This window comes from Lepidochelys kempii, chromosome 1, assembly GCF_965140285.1.
Source record: "Lepidochelys kempii isolate rLepKem1 chromosome 1, rLepKem1.hap1, whole genome shotgun sequence".
Classification (NCBI taxonomy): Eukaryota; Metazoa; Chordata; order Testudines; family Cheloniidae; genus Lepidochelys; species Lepidochelys kempii.
The window spans coordinates 123860929-123873826 of NC_136380.1; the positions used below are offsets into that span (position 1 = coordinate 123860929).

General features: G+C 42.0%; 1 protein-coding gene across 4 annotated transcripts in view; it reads right to left on the bottom strand.

Annotated features, from left to right (window-relative positions):
* The window catches only part of CYFIP1 (cytoplasmic FMR1 interacting protein 1), a 131110-nt gene that overhangs the window by 66963 nt on the left and 51249 nt on the right, over nucleotides 1-12898 (bottom strand). For 2 of the 4 annotated variants that reach the window (XM_073353183.1, XM_073353199.2), the window contains exons 15-19: nucleotides 12677-12824; nucleotides 10537-10690; nucleotides 9203-9359; nucleotides 2925-3021; nucleotides 397-473 (exon numbers count right to left, since the gene is read on the bottom strand). In XM_073353183.1, coding sequence (XP_073209284.1) covers nucleotides 397-473; nucleotides 2925-3021; nucleotides 9203-9359; nucleotides 10537-10690; nucleotides 12677-12824 — 633 coding nt within the window. Of the gene's footprint in view, nucleotides 1-396; nucleotides 474-2924; nucleotides 3022-9202; nucleotides 9360-10536; nucleotides 10691-11008; nucleotides 11157-12676; nucleotides 12825-12898 lie in introns of those variants that run through there. The other 2 variants (XM_073353192.2, XM_073353210.1) reach the window with 2 other exon arrangements.

Consider the following 12898-nt stretch of genomic DNA (forward strand, 5'->3'; position numbering starts at 1 on the left):
TTTCCAGGTTCTGAAGTTAAGCTGACTGGTCTGTAATTCCCCTGGTTGTCCTTATTTCCCTTTTTATAGATTGGCACTATAATTTGCCCATTTCCAGGCCTCTGGAATCTTTCCCGTCTTCCATGACTTATCGAAGATAATCACTAATGGCTCAGATATCTCCTCAGTCAGGTCCCTGAATATTCTAGGATGTATTTCATCAGGCCTTGGTGACTTGAAGACATCTAACTTGTCTAAGTAATTTTTAACCTGTTCTTTCCCTCTTTTAGCCTCTGATCCTACCTTGTTTTCACTGGCATTCACTATGTTAGCTGTCCAATCGCTACGAACCTTTTTGGTGAAAACGGAAACAAAAAAAAATACATGTATAAAAGATGTTACTATCAGAATAGCTACCTTCCCGCCATAATCTTGTAGTATGCAAATATCTGGTCTGCCAACTTGTAGACGAATTGGTCAAAACACAAGTTTACCTGGAAAATGGTAGAGATATTATTTATTAGTATTTGCACAGAAAAAAAAAGGGGGACATATCCTAGTCATTACCTACAAAAACAAATCAAAAAGAGCTAGTCAGTACAAAATTCCTCTACTTCCCCATGAAGAGCAGTTACTTCAATCTAAACAATGCCAAAACTGGACATATGCAGATACAGTACAGACCCATTTACGCGCGGGTGTCGGGAGTCAAGCCGTCACGACCACATGTTAACGGACCGTGGGTTAAGAGGGCCATGCTGAAAAAAGTGTCTATGATTCATTTAGAAAAAAACACCGTTATTTTCTGCTCTTTCTGACTCGCATTTTTTTTCTCTCTTATGAAGTCGGTCATTTGCCGCAGATGAATGATTTTGATATTTTCCACATTTTGCTCCTCCATAAATCTTACAACAGTTTCTACAGCACTACAGGCTTCTATGGGTGAAATTTTGACCTTTTCAACGACATTCTCGCCATCACTTTCGCGGTCCAATGTAGCCTCACAGCCGGTTAATATTTCTTCTTCGCACAGAAAGTCTGAAGTCGGGCAATCTTCATCCATTTCCAGCCACTTGGTAATGATTTCCGATGATGTATCCTAACTAAAAACTTTTATCAGTTGAAAGAGAAGTTTGCATTTATCCTCTTTTGTCTGCGTGCATGTTTCTAGGACATCTTCTTCCGAAAATCCTTCAAAGTCTGGCTCTGAATCAGTGCCACTGCTGGAGTTTTCCGAGTCTGAGCCATCTTTGACGGAAAAGGCACCACCGAGAGACTTCATCCAGCAGTTTTCAATGGACTTTTGTTTTACTCCGCCCCCAGCTTTTTTAACTAAATAATTTCCTTCATGTTTAACTGTTGCAAGAATTCGGAAATGCCTGAAGACTTGCGTGACATGATCGCTGAAATCAGCTCCCGCAGATAATTGTTTTTAAAATTCTGAATAATGCCCTGGTCTAAAGGTTGAATTTTTGATGTTGTGTTGCATGGTAGGTATAGCACTCAAATTTTTCCATCGCTTGATACCAGTGATTGGGTTGGAGAATGGGCTGGAGAATTGTCAAGTAGCAAAAGTGCTTTGGCTTCAAGTTTCTTCGACCGCAGGTGCTTACGAACAGCTGGAACAAAGCTGTTGTGGAACCAGTGATCAAAAATGTGTCTCATCATCCAAGCATTTTTGCTATTAGCATATATTCCTGGCAGTTTGGCTCTAATGAAGTGATTAAAGCAGCAAGGGTTATGAAAGTGGCCAACAAGAAGAGGGGCAAGCTTATGGCTGCCCGTCTTATTACTACAAAAAAGAAGAGTCACACGATCTTTTATCTTTTTAAATCCAGCTGTTTTCTGTGTCTCATAATTAAAGGCTAAAGTCTTATCAGGTAGCAGTTTTGCAAATAAAGCTGTTTCATCACAATTATGAAGTTGTTCTTCGTGGTAGTCTTCATTTTGTAAAATAGATTTTAACTCGGCAGGAAATGCGTTCACGGCCAGTTCATCAGCTGATTGGCTTTCTCCAGAAATCGATACCTGCGCTATGCCGTGACACTTTTTAAAACGACTTATAAGCCCCTTGCTGACTTGGAATGATTCATCCCCCATTACATTTCCAAATTTTGTCGCTTGGGCTTGAAGAATTGGCCCACTTAGCAGCATTCCTTTCAGCCTGTCCTGAACAAACCACGTGCACATGGCTTTGTCTGTTGTGGGTTTTGCTGAATAGCGCACATGTTTTCGCTTAAGCCCTGGGGCAGAATTGATATTTTGTACAAAGCCATTCAGTTTAGATTCATTTTTTAGCCATCCTCGGAGAGTAGATTCGGCAATCCCAATATCTTTTGAAACTTTGGCCTGGGTTTCACCGCTATTTACTCCATCTATTGCAGCTAGCTTTTCTTCTACAGTGTAGGAATGCTGACGCTTGCCCTCTACCATTATATTAGGCCTACGGTTAAAATTTTCTAATGTAGTATATATATTACTATATATCTATATCTCTAGCATAACAATGACTAAGCATGCATGATACGTCTTTACCAACATCGGTAAAGATGTACAACACATTTCCACTCCGCACTTCCTGTCGATTTCTATGTCAGTGAGTTAGTGAGCAAATCTGTAGCGCTACATAGCAAGTTCCTGTACCGCGTGTTAACGAGTCTCATGTGTTAAACAGGTAGCACTGAGAGGCATGGCGCTACTGTGCATTAAGCGGATTCACGTGTAAATGGGTCTGTACTGTATGTGTTTATTCAAAGCTTATCACCAAGGAAGACTGCATCCTCCTCCCTTTGTTTCTTCTTTTGGCATTCTCACCACTTTCATTCTATATCACCATCTGCTTTGAAGATCTACATATTGCTGCATAATGTTCCTTCACCTTTAACAGACTCAGTCTCCCTACTAGGATACATAACCGTTTTCTCCAATAGATGAGTTTACTTTACCTCTGCCTCAATTTCATCGTAGAGGAACTGCTTCTTAAATTTAGTAAGCGCATAATGAGCGCTGTCATTGTAAAGATCCAAAGAATAGAGAACATACCTGAATGAAAAAGAAAAAAAGAACAGTTACTCACCCTACAGCAACTTTGATTCTTTGAGATGTTTTGGTCACTTTGGATCCCCCTGTAGGTGCGCATATGGCCCATGGCATGAGATCATATTTTTTTGAATAGCAGAGTTGGGGCGGTGCATGTACCTTGGGCCTCCTTGTGCTCCAATGCGAAGGCATAAAAGGCACTGTTGCCATGGTGCTGCCTCAGTCCCTTTGAAAATCAAAGCCATGGTAGGCAGGGACTTCTCAAAGACAGCACAGGTCAAAACATCTACACTAACTATAACACCTTGAAGAACCACAGTTACTATAAAGGAAGTAACTGTTCTTTCTCCAAGTATGTGTCAGCGTGAATCCCGCTGTAGGTGATTGGCGGGAAGCATCCTCTCGAGATGGTGGAAATAAGGTGTTTCAGTTGCATAAGTCAAACAGTGATTGTAGTACTGGTCACAAACTTGGCATCTAGCTGCCAAGTCCAAGACATAGTGTTTGACAAAAGTCAGTGGGTTACTCATGTTGGTGCCTTACAGGTTTCTCATATCAGCACATTTCTAAAGCAGGTAGAAGCCACCTAAGCTCTGATGAAGCGAGCCTTGGTGTTGGGTGGAGAGGTACACCACCAGCTGGTAACACAATATATCTCCTTGTGTTATCTGTTTCAATATTCTTTAAGATGAGATAGCCTGGCCTTTGAATATCCTGTTACAGCCAGAAATAGATGGGGCGACAATTTGCATGGGTTGGTCCTGTCAATATAATAAAAGGGGAGCTCTAGATATGCCTAGTCTGTGTAACTTCTCTTCTCCCAGTGAAAAATATAGCTTTGGGAAGAAGACAGGTAAGTTGATCGATTGGTTCAGATGAGATTCTGATGTCATTCTGAGAAGGAGTTTCAGGTGAGTTCTTAGCAAGACCTTTTCCCTTTGAAATGTTGTGGGATGGGGGTTAGCCATAGTGCCTGCAGCTCACTCAAAGTAATAACAACTAGGAAGACCATCTACAGAGTAAAGTGGTATAAGGAGCATTCTGAATGAGGCTCAATGAGAGGCTCCATGCGTCTCAGGAGGACTATATCGAGGTCCCAGGCCGGAGGGGGTTCTCTGACTGCTTGATAACTGTGTAATAGACCTTTAAAGATCTTTTATACCATGGAGTGAGTGAATACCAAGCATGACTGTACAGACAATTGACAAGCTGAAATCGCTCCAAGGTGGACTCCAATAGAGCTGAGCCAAAGGTGTTGTAGGTAGTCAAGCATCTTCAGTACAGAGGCCTGTACTTGGCCCAGGCCTTTCCAGGCTGCCCATATTGAGAACCCCTTCCATTTTGAAAAGTTTTTCTGGTAAATTCTTCCTGCTTTGTATCAGGATTTCCTGGACTGGCAAGGAGCAATACCTATCTGTAGCATTCAGCCAGGCAACACCAGCACCATCACATTCAGTGACTTCAGGTCTGTGTGGAGTATCTGGCTGTGATGCTGCAAGATCTTATCCAGATGGTCTAGAAGTTGTATCAAAGGCTGAATAGACATCTACAGAACATCTGTCAGCCAGAGCTACCTTGGCCAGTACATAGCCACCAGGATGATCATGGCTTTGTCTCTTTTGATCTTGGAAATCCCCCTGGAAATCTGAGGAACAGGCAGGAAGTTGTACAGCAACTCTTAGTTCTTCAGTAGGAGGAAGGTATCCAGCAGTGAACCTGGACTCAGGCATCCTCTAGAACAAAAGTTCTGCACTATTCTTGGCAGCGCACACGTGTACCATGGAGAATCCTCGCTGATGGAATATCACCTCCATGGTGGATCTGTGCAATGAGCATTTGTGGCTGGTCACTGACTGCCTCAGAAACTCTGCTAAGTTGTTGCTGGCTCCCAGGATGCAAAGAGCCTCTCAGAGTTACCCCATTCTGATGGTACCAACTGCAGAAGTTGATGGCTTCAAGACCAAAGGGCGAGGAGCGGACACCCACTTGCTTGTTTATGTAGCGCATAGCTGTCGTGCTGTCTGAAGCTCTACATAATCAAGTTTTGGAGGACCAGCAGGAAAGCCACACAGGCTAGTCTGATGGCTCTGAGCATTAGGACCCTCACAGGTAGCCACATGTCACTTAGGGTCCAAGTTTCTTGGATCTATAGATGATTCAAGTGAACTCTCCTACCTCTCCCTGACACACGTGTAATTAGTGTCTTTCTCATAGAGGGGACTGAAAAGGAGACACACACCCCTTTTCACATTTGTGGATTCTAACCACCAAACAAGTTCAGCAGTGACATGATGAGGTACTATGACCTCCTTGTCTATTGAGTGTTTCCCCAGAGGAAAAAAAACTGTCCTGAGGCAGAGCTGAAGGGGGCATAGGTGAAGTCTGGCAAGTGGTGTCATGTACATGCATGCCAACTTGTGACCTAGCACTGTGAGGCATGTTCATACTGTGCTGGTTATGATGTCAGCTGGAGTTTGAGTCTCTGTAGAGACTGGAAGGCTCAGGCAAGTACACTTTTCCTGATCTGTAGGCAACCAGGACTCCTTTGAACTCTATCATCTGAAGTGAGGTAAATGTCATTTTTTTTTTTAACCGATCACTAGGAGACCCAACCAGGTGAATACAGATAGAGCACTGTCCCACCCTGATAACGTCTTCTACTCTCACCTGCTTCTGATCAGCCAGTTGTCCAATTATGTGTAGATGCCACATCTCCTCAGACATTCACAACATGTCCTGTGAAGACCCTTGGTACCATGAAGAGTCAAAATGGCAGACCTAATACTGGTAATGATTTGATCCCACCATGAATCTAATCGCCTTTTATGATGAGATTACTGGTTCTGTGGATGAAGGGAAAGCAGTGGATGTATTGTTTCTTGACTTTAGCAAAGCTTTTGACACGGTCTCCCACAGTATTCTTGTCAGCAAGTTAAGGAAGTATGGGCTGGATGAATGCACTACAAGGTGGGTAGAAAGCTGGCTAGATTGTCGGGCTCAACGGGTAGTGATCAATGGCTCCATATCTAGTTGGCAGCCGGTATCAAGTGGAGTACCCCAAGGGTCGGTCCTGGGGCCAGTTTTGTTCAATATCTTCATAAATGATCTGGAGGATGGTGTGGATTGCACTCTCAGCAAATTTGCGGATGATACTAAACTGGGAGGAGTGGTAGATACGCTGGAGGGGAGGGATAGGATACAGAAGGACCTAGACAAATTGGAGGATTGGGCCAAAAGAAATCTGATGAGGTTCAATAAGGATAAGTGCAGGGTCCTGCACTTAGGACGGAAGAACCCAATGCACAGCTACAGACTAGGGACCGAATGGCTAGGCAGCAGTTCTGCGGAAAAGGACCTAGGGGTGACAGTGGACGAGAAGCTGGATATGAGTCAGCAGTGTGCCCTTGTTGCCAAGAAGGCCAATGGCATTTTGGGATGTATAAGTAGGGGCATAGCGAGCAGATCGAGGGACGTGATCGTTCCCCTCTATTCGACATTGGTGAGGCCTCATCTGGAGTACTGTGTCCAGTTTTGGGCCCCACACTTCAAGAAGGATGTGGATAAATTGGAGAGAGTCCAGCGAAGGGCAACAAAAATGATTAGGGGACTGGAACACATGAGTTATGAGGAGAGGCTGAGGGAGCTGGGATTGTTTAGCCTGCAGAAGAGAAGAATGAGGGGGGATTTGATAGCTGCTTTCAACTACCTGAAAGGGGGTTCCAAAGAGGATGGCTCTAGACTGTTCTCAATGGTAGCAGATGACAGAACGAGGAGTAATGGTCTCAAGTTGCAGTGGGGGAGGTTTAGATTGGATATTAGGAAAAACTTTTTCACTAAGAGGGTGGTGAAACACTGGAATGCGTTACCTAGGGAGGTGGTAGAATCTCCTTCCTTAGAGGTTTTTAAGGTCAGGCTTGACAAAGCCCTGGCTGGGATGATGTAACTGGGAATTGGTCCTGCTTTGAGCAGGGGGTTGGACTAGATGACCTTCTGGGGTCCCTTCCAACCCTGATATTCTATGATTCTATGAATCCTGGGTACTTCCTGTGGGGTGGAGGGGCAGGGGGGAGGTGGACAGCTGTACTGCCAACTCTTGCAATTTTATTGCAACTCTAGCAATTTTAGTTTTGTTTTGTTTTTGTCTGTCTCATGAAAACATGCTAAAAGCTGCCATCTCACAAACTATCCCTTATTCAAAATTGTATTAAATGTAGTTGTAGCCATGTTGGCCCCAGGATATTAGAGAGACAAGGTGGGTGAGGTAATATCTTTGATTGGACCAATTTCTGTTGGTGAGAGAGACAAGTTTTTGAGCCCTATAAAGCTCTTCTTCAGGTCTGTAAGCTCACAAGTCTACTCAGGGGAGTTTTTACTGAGGGATGACCCCTTTGGGTTGTTTGGAGTTGGATGTCTCCTCCAGGTCTGAGGTGATACACACTGATTACTCAAGCAGGTGGAGTTTTAGCTGCACATCCCTCGACTTGTGAGCACTCAGTGAGAAGGATTTACACACCACTCATTTGTGGTTTTTCCCAAAACAGAAAAGGCACTGGTGATGCCAGTCGACCAGCAGGACGAGTTCTTTGTAGGACAGATAGGAATTAAACCATAAGGGTTTGGCGCCTGCCAAGGTGGTTAGTGCCAAGTACCTGCCATGCTGTACGGGGGACTATGAGGGAGTGTCCTCTCTTTTGGGGGAGATGGCCAAATAAAAAATTAACAAGGTAAGAGCTGAAGAAGGATTTTTTTTCCACAAAAAAAAGTTAGAAATAGAGCTTGAAGTGAGTAGCAGATTGGACACTCCCCAGGTTCCATCTCACTTCTGTGGACAGTAAGAGAGAACTGAAGGCACTCCCCTCTTTATTCCTTTTTGCCCTTGAACGGGAGCTTGGGGAGGCACAGAGTGAAGATGCTGCCTTGAGGGGCACAGCTACTCAGAAAATTCTGATCTTGGGCCCATGCACGCCTACAGCGGGATCCACACTGACAGGTACTCAAAGAACAAATATTCATAGTTTGTGAAATGCTTCTCTGTAAATATATTAACAAAAATACTTGATAACTGAAAAAATTATACCTCATTTGTAGGTTAGACTGAAAAGATTAAAAATGCAGAAGGCAAGCAAGTCTATTACTTGCAATGTGCCCTGCCACAAAAAATCTGACTGCTAAATTCTACAGAAAGGAGTGAAGAGTCAGAGCAACAGCACCAAATATCCAGTTCAGAGGCCTGATCCAGGCATTTATGTGGCCTGCATGACAGACTCCAGAGAACGATGGCCCTCCTGAGCTAAGTCAAGCAGATAGCAGCAGGAGACAGCAGAGACCACTACCATACAAGCCTCAGAACATAACACTCAGTATGCCACACCTCCAAAACATTTCCCAAGCTATTGTTTTTACTAAGCATGACAATTTAAATGTGTGGAGTGGAAGATCTTTCAGACCACACAAGATCAACTTTTCTGGCCGTTGCACAATAGGCCCCCGAAGGGAATAGGAGCAAATAGGAAGCCACAGAAAGAAAAACATTAAAATACTGCTATCAGCTTGGTCTCAAAAAGAGATGAGAATAAATAAGACAATTTAGCTTCATTTTCTTTTTCCTTGTACATACACTCAGGATACTGAGAACAAACAATTATTCACCTGCAGTTCTATTTCTCTGAACACACTGTATTGACTGACTCCTACACATCCACCTCAGAACTGGTAAGGCACCAGGGTACATTTTCAATTAAATTTTTTTCTGAAGGTCTTGTCCTTTCATTCTTTGATGCCTGTTACATTTCTAGCGTGGGGAGCTATTTGCTTCCCATTCATCAAGGAACTGAGAGTTAAATCCTGGCTGCTCTGAAGGCAATACGAGTGTTGCTATTAACTTTGATAGGATCAGGATTTCACCTGGAAACTTTATGTTCTAGAGGGGGCAGACAAGCACTGGGTGTTCATCTCAGAATGAGGCTGGTCTGCCCATGCCTCAAAAAAATAAAATCGCTGAGAGCCAGGGGAACTCACCCTAGAGCGCAGAGATGAAAGAGTAGGAATCCAGGAAACAGTATCTTTAAAGAATTACGTTTGCAATACTTTCCCAGAAAAAACTTGTTAACATGAGTAAAGGCACTAACTTTATAATACAATGGTATTTAAAATAATGCAACAGAAGAGCACACATAGACCTTACTCCATCATTGATGCCTCTTTCGTCTCCAGAATATGGTCAGTCAAAATCCAAGGCATAGACATCTCAATGGGGAACTGGATTCTTCTACCCATGGTGAGTTCTAAGAAGAATTCTCTGAACCACAACTGGGACAGGTCACAGCACTGCTGCAGGGTTTCTTTAAGAATAAATGACAAGCCATTATTCTTCTCATATGAGAAACATGTTAACAACAACAAAAAAATGTGATTATGATGGTAAATGTGAAACTACAAAGCAGGTGAGTCACTAGAGCTACATGTAAATCAAATTCAAATGTAAAACCTGTGAGGTTTTTAAAATAGTTATGAACACACACAAAACCTCAAGTGTTTTATTACAGAAAATATTGCCAAAGTGGGCCAGCCGACTGGTTTAGTGGCAAAAGTATATTATACCACCCTGGAGGAGAGCCAAGTTTAATTCCCCAGCAGGGGCTCAAAGTGCTGTAAAAGCAATGCTCTCAGCTCAGGAAGTAGCTTGGGGAGAAGGAAGGCTGGAGCATCTTGTGGCCATCATTTTTATTCCATCCATCCGATTAAGCAGTAGAATTGACTGGGCCCACATGACCCTTGCAGATTAGAAGGGCAGGGAATTATCTGAACTCTTGAGGGAGAGAGTCTGGAATAAGGGAAGATAATTCTGAGATGCTGAGAGATTCCTTTAGTCTCACCAGGTAACAGACACACAACAGGCAATGTTTTCAGAATGCTAGAGAACCAAAACAAGGATGAACTTTTTATTTTAACATTTTCTAATGAACATGGTGCTGTTTATGGAAAGCGTTAGTACTGGAACTAACAGGTACCTCTCCTTTGAGAGCCAAGGGTTCCAGAAAAAAAAGAAAAGATGAAAGACAACACAACATGGTGATGACAAAGACTAAATACATTCAATGTCAGTAGGTGAATCCATTAGGATAGCATGTTTCCGATTACAACTGACAGAATACAGAGGGGTAGTTAATCAATACCAAATTTACCACTACAAGGGACTTGGTGTGTCTTCTAAAAAAAATAAAATTGTTAAATTTTTGTTATTTAAAACAGGTTTGATGTTTTGTGTCTTTATTATATAAAAATATAAGTTAACAAGAAAAAAAAATAAAGCCCATTAAAACAAATGTATAAAAGGGAAAAAAACCAAGAGCATTTAGGTGAATCTTTCTTTTGTAATATCTCAAAAAGTTCTGACAGGCCAATGTTTGAGATAAACAAACCAGATCTAACTGGCTTAGGCAATCGGAAACATTTTCCAGGGCACGTTAAAGGTGTTAGGACATGCTAAGCTGGACACTGATCATCTACGTATCTTACCACTGAAATTTATCAAATGAGTGTAGAAGAAAGACTCGCGATGAAATTTTTCTATGTCCAATATGGTGGGCCCCTCAAGGCTACTTCTCAAGGTTTTCTTGGAACCACTTTTGTCAGCAATGAGAGACTCTAACATAGTTCTCACCATGTAAAGCTGTATCATTAAAGGAAACATTTGCGGTGGAAAGGAAAAAAGGAAAATACACATGGTACATTAGTTGAGCAACACTGAGAAATACTATCAAGAAAGTGACTGCTCCACTTCAAACTGAAACCTAGTACAATTTCGGCAAGAGCCATGCCTTTCTCCTTTGGGAAAAAGATAACTGCTCCCACCAAAAGTTAATGCCAATACAAATGCCTAGCCAGAAAGCCTTCCATGTAAAGAGAGCCTGCATTAATATAAAGCCATAGACAATTTGCAGTGGAACAGTTCACTTGCCACAAATAAAAATAATAAGTAATATCTTACCACCAAAGTTTAAAAGAGGCGGATAGATGTAGGACTGCCTCAGAAACTTGTTTATCACATGCAATAGCTTTTCCATTCCAAGAGACTTGAGCTGCTTCAACAGCTCAGCAGAGTTTAAGGACTCTGTCATAGTGCGAACCATGTAGAGCTAAAAACCAACAGACAAGGAGAGGCAGGGGGGAGAGAAACAGTTAATACAACACGTGGGTAAATAAGGAAGGGAAAACAGAAGCAGAAAAAGTGTGAGTTAGTGTGTTAAGGGATGAAAAACAATACAGTAAGCATGCAGAGGGAAACATCCACTTCTAAAGTAGGCAAATTTCTTCATTTGGCCTAATTATTCTGTGAAGGTCCAATACAATGCTCATTTAAGTCAATGGAAAGGCTCCCACTGACTTCAATGAGAGCTGAATCTGGTCCTAAGAGACTAGCTGCTTCTCGGTTTTTTCACAAAGATTTCTAAGTGCAGTAAATCCAGTGAATTATTGTTTTGAAATTACATACAATTGACAGAACTGCAATCCAAGGAATTGCTGTAATTTGTTTCCCCCACTCAGCAAAGATAAACAGGTGTTTATATCCAAGAACAGACAGCAGACAGAACAGTGTATTTTAATGAGCTTGCAACAACCAGTGAAACAAAGCCCCCTAAACATACCAAGAAAAAAAAATCGGTGGTGATTTAAAAAGAAAAAAAGAATTATTATTAGAATAAAGCATTGTACTAATTTCATTTACTTAAACAAAAATTTCATTATACATTTAAACATTTTCCCAGACAATTTTTTAAACCCAACTCAGTCACCCATGACTAATATGAAAGCACTGCCTAAACAGGCTCTTCCCCAACTCCATCCCAAGATTTTAGGAATCACTGTATTTCATTGATATACCAAAATTCCACTCATTTTCATGTTTCAGTGTGCTCAGAGCACTGTGCAGTAATTTATCAATCATAAATGCACTACTATACAAACTTCCCTCAAAACGGCAAACAAAAAAGATAAGGCGGGATCCCACCTAGAAAACAGAGAGGGGGCAAGCTTCTAAATATGGGGTAACAGTGGTTATTATAAAGAACATCTTTGAAAAAAGTATGCTGTTTAACAGGAGAGAGAGAGAGAGATTAGATGGATTTCAAGGTGGAATTCTGCAAAGGCACAAGCAATTACGGACCTAAGACACAGTGGTGGAAGGATAGGTGGGGTCAGCATAAATATCCACCATGACCAAGTCCAAGAATGCAAGTCTAAAATATAGCAAGGACCTATGCAGTTAAGGGGTTTAAAAAACAAGGACAATTTAGTCTGGAAGGAGGAGCCGGCCAGGAAAGGATCCAGTCATTTCAAAAACAGAAGAAGTTGGAACACTTAAAAAGGCACGGCTTTAAAATGTGGGCATTCCCTTGGAAGAAGGTCAAAAATATGGAAGTGGAGTGCTTGGGAAAAGAATACATTAGGGTAGAAAATGAAAGTGAAAGCATCGCAGATAGAGAATTTTCACTAATCCAGATTCATAGTGGATTTATACTTAAAAATGTATATATTTTTAAAGTATAACTTGGGAGTAATCTAAATCCACTCCAGCTTTTAACAGGGCTCACCAGTGAAGAGATTTCTATGTCAGTCAGTGATGCTATGACTATCATACAGGAAGAACAGGAAATACCTGGGTACTGGAGGGACCCACTGCTCGCCTAGGAACTTTGATGTCAAAACCACTTTTGGGGTCTTTCTCTCCTCTGAGTGCTGGGTCATTAAATGGTTCATGTCCTGCTTCCCAATCACAAACGGTCTTTCTGATGGCCTGAAGAACACTAAACACAATCCAAAATGTGTTAGCACCCAAACAAATATAAATGCTTATGTCAGAGCCACAAGCATGTTGAAG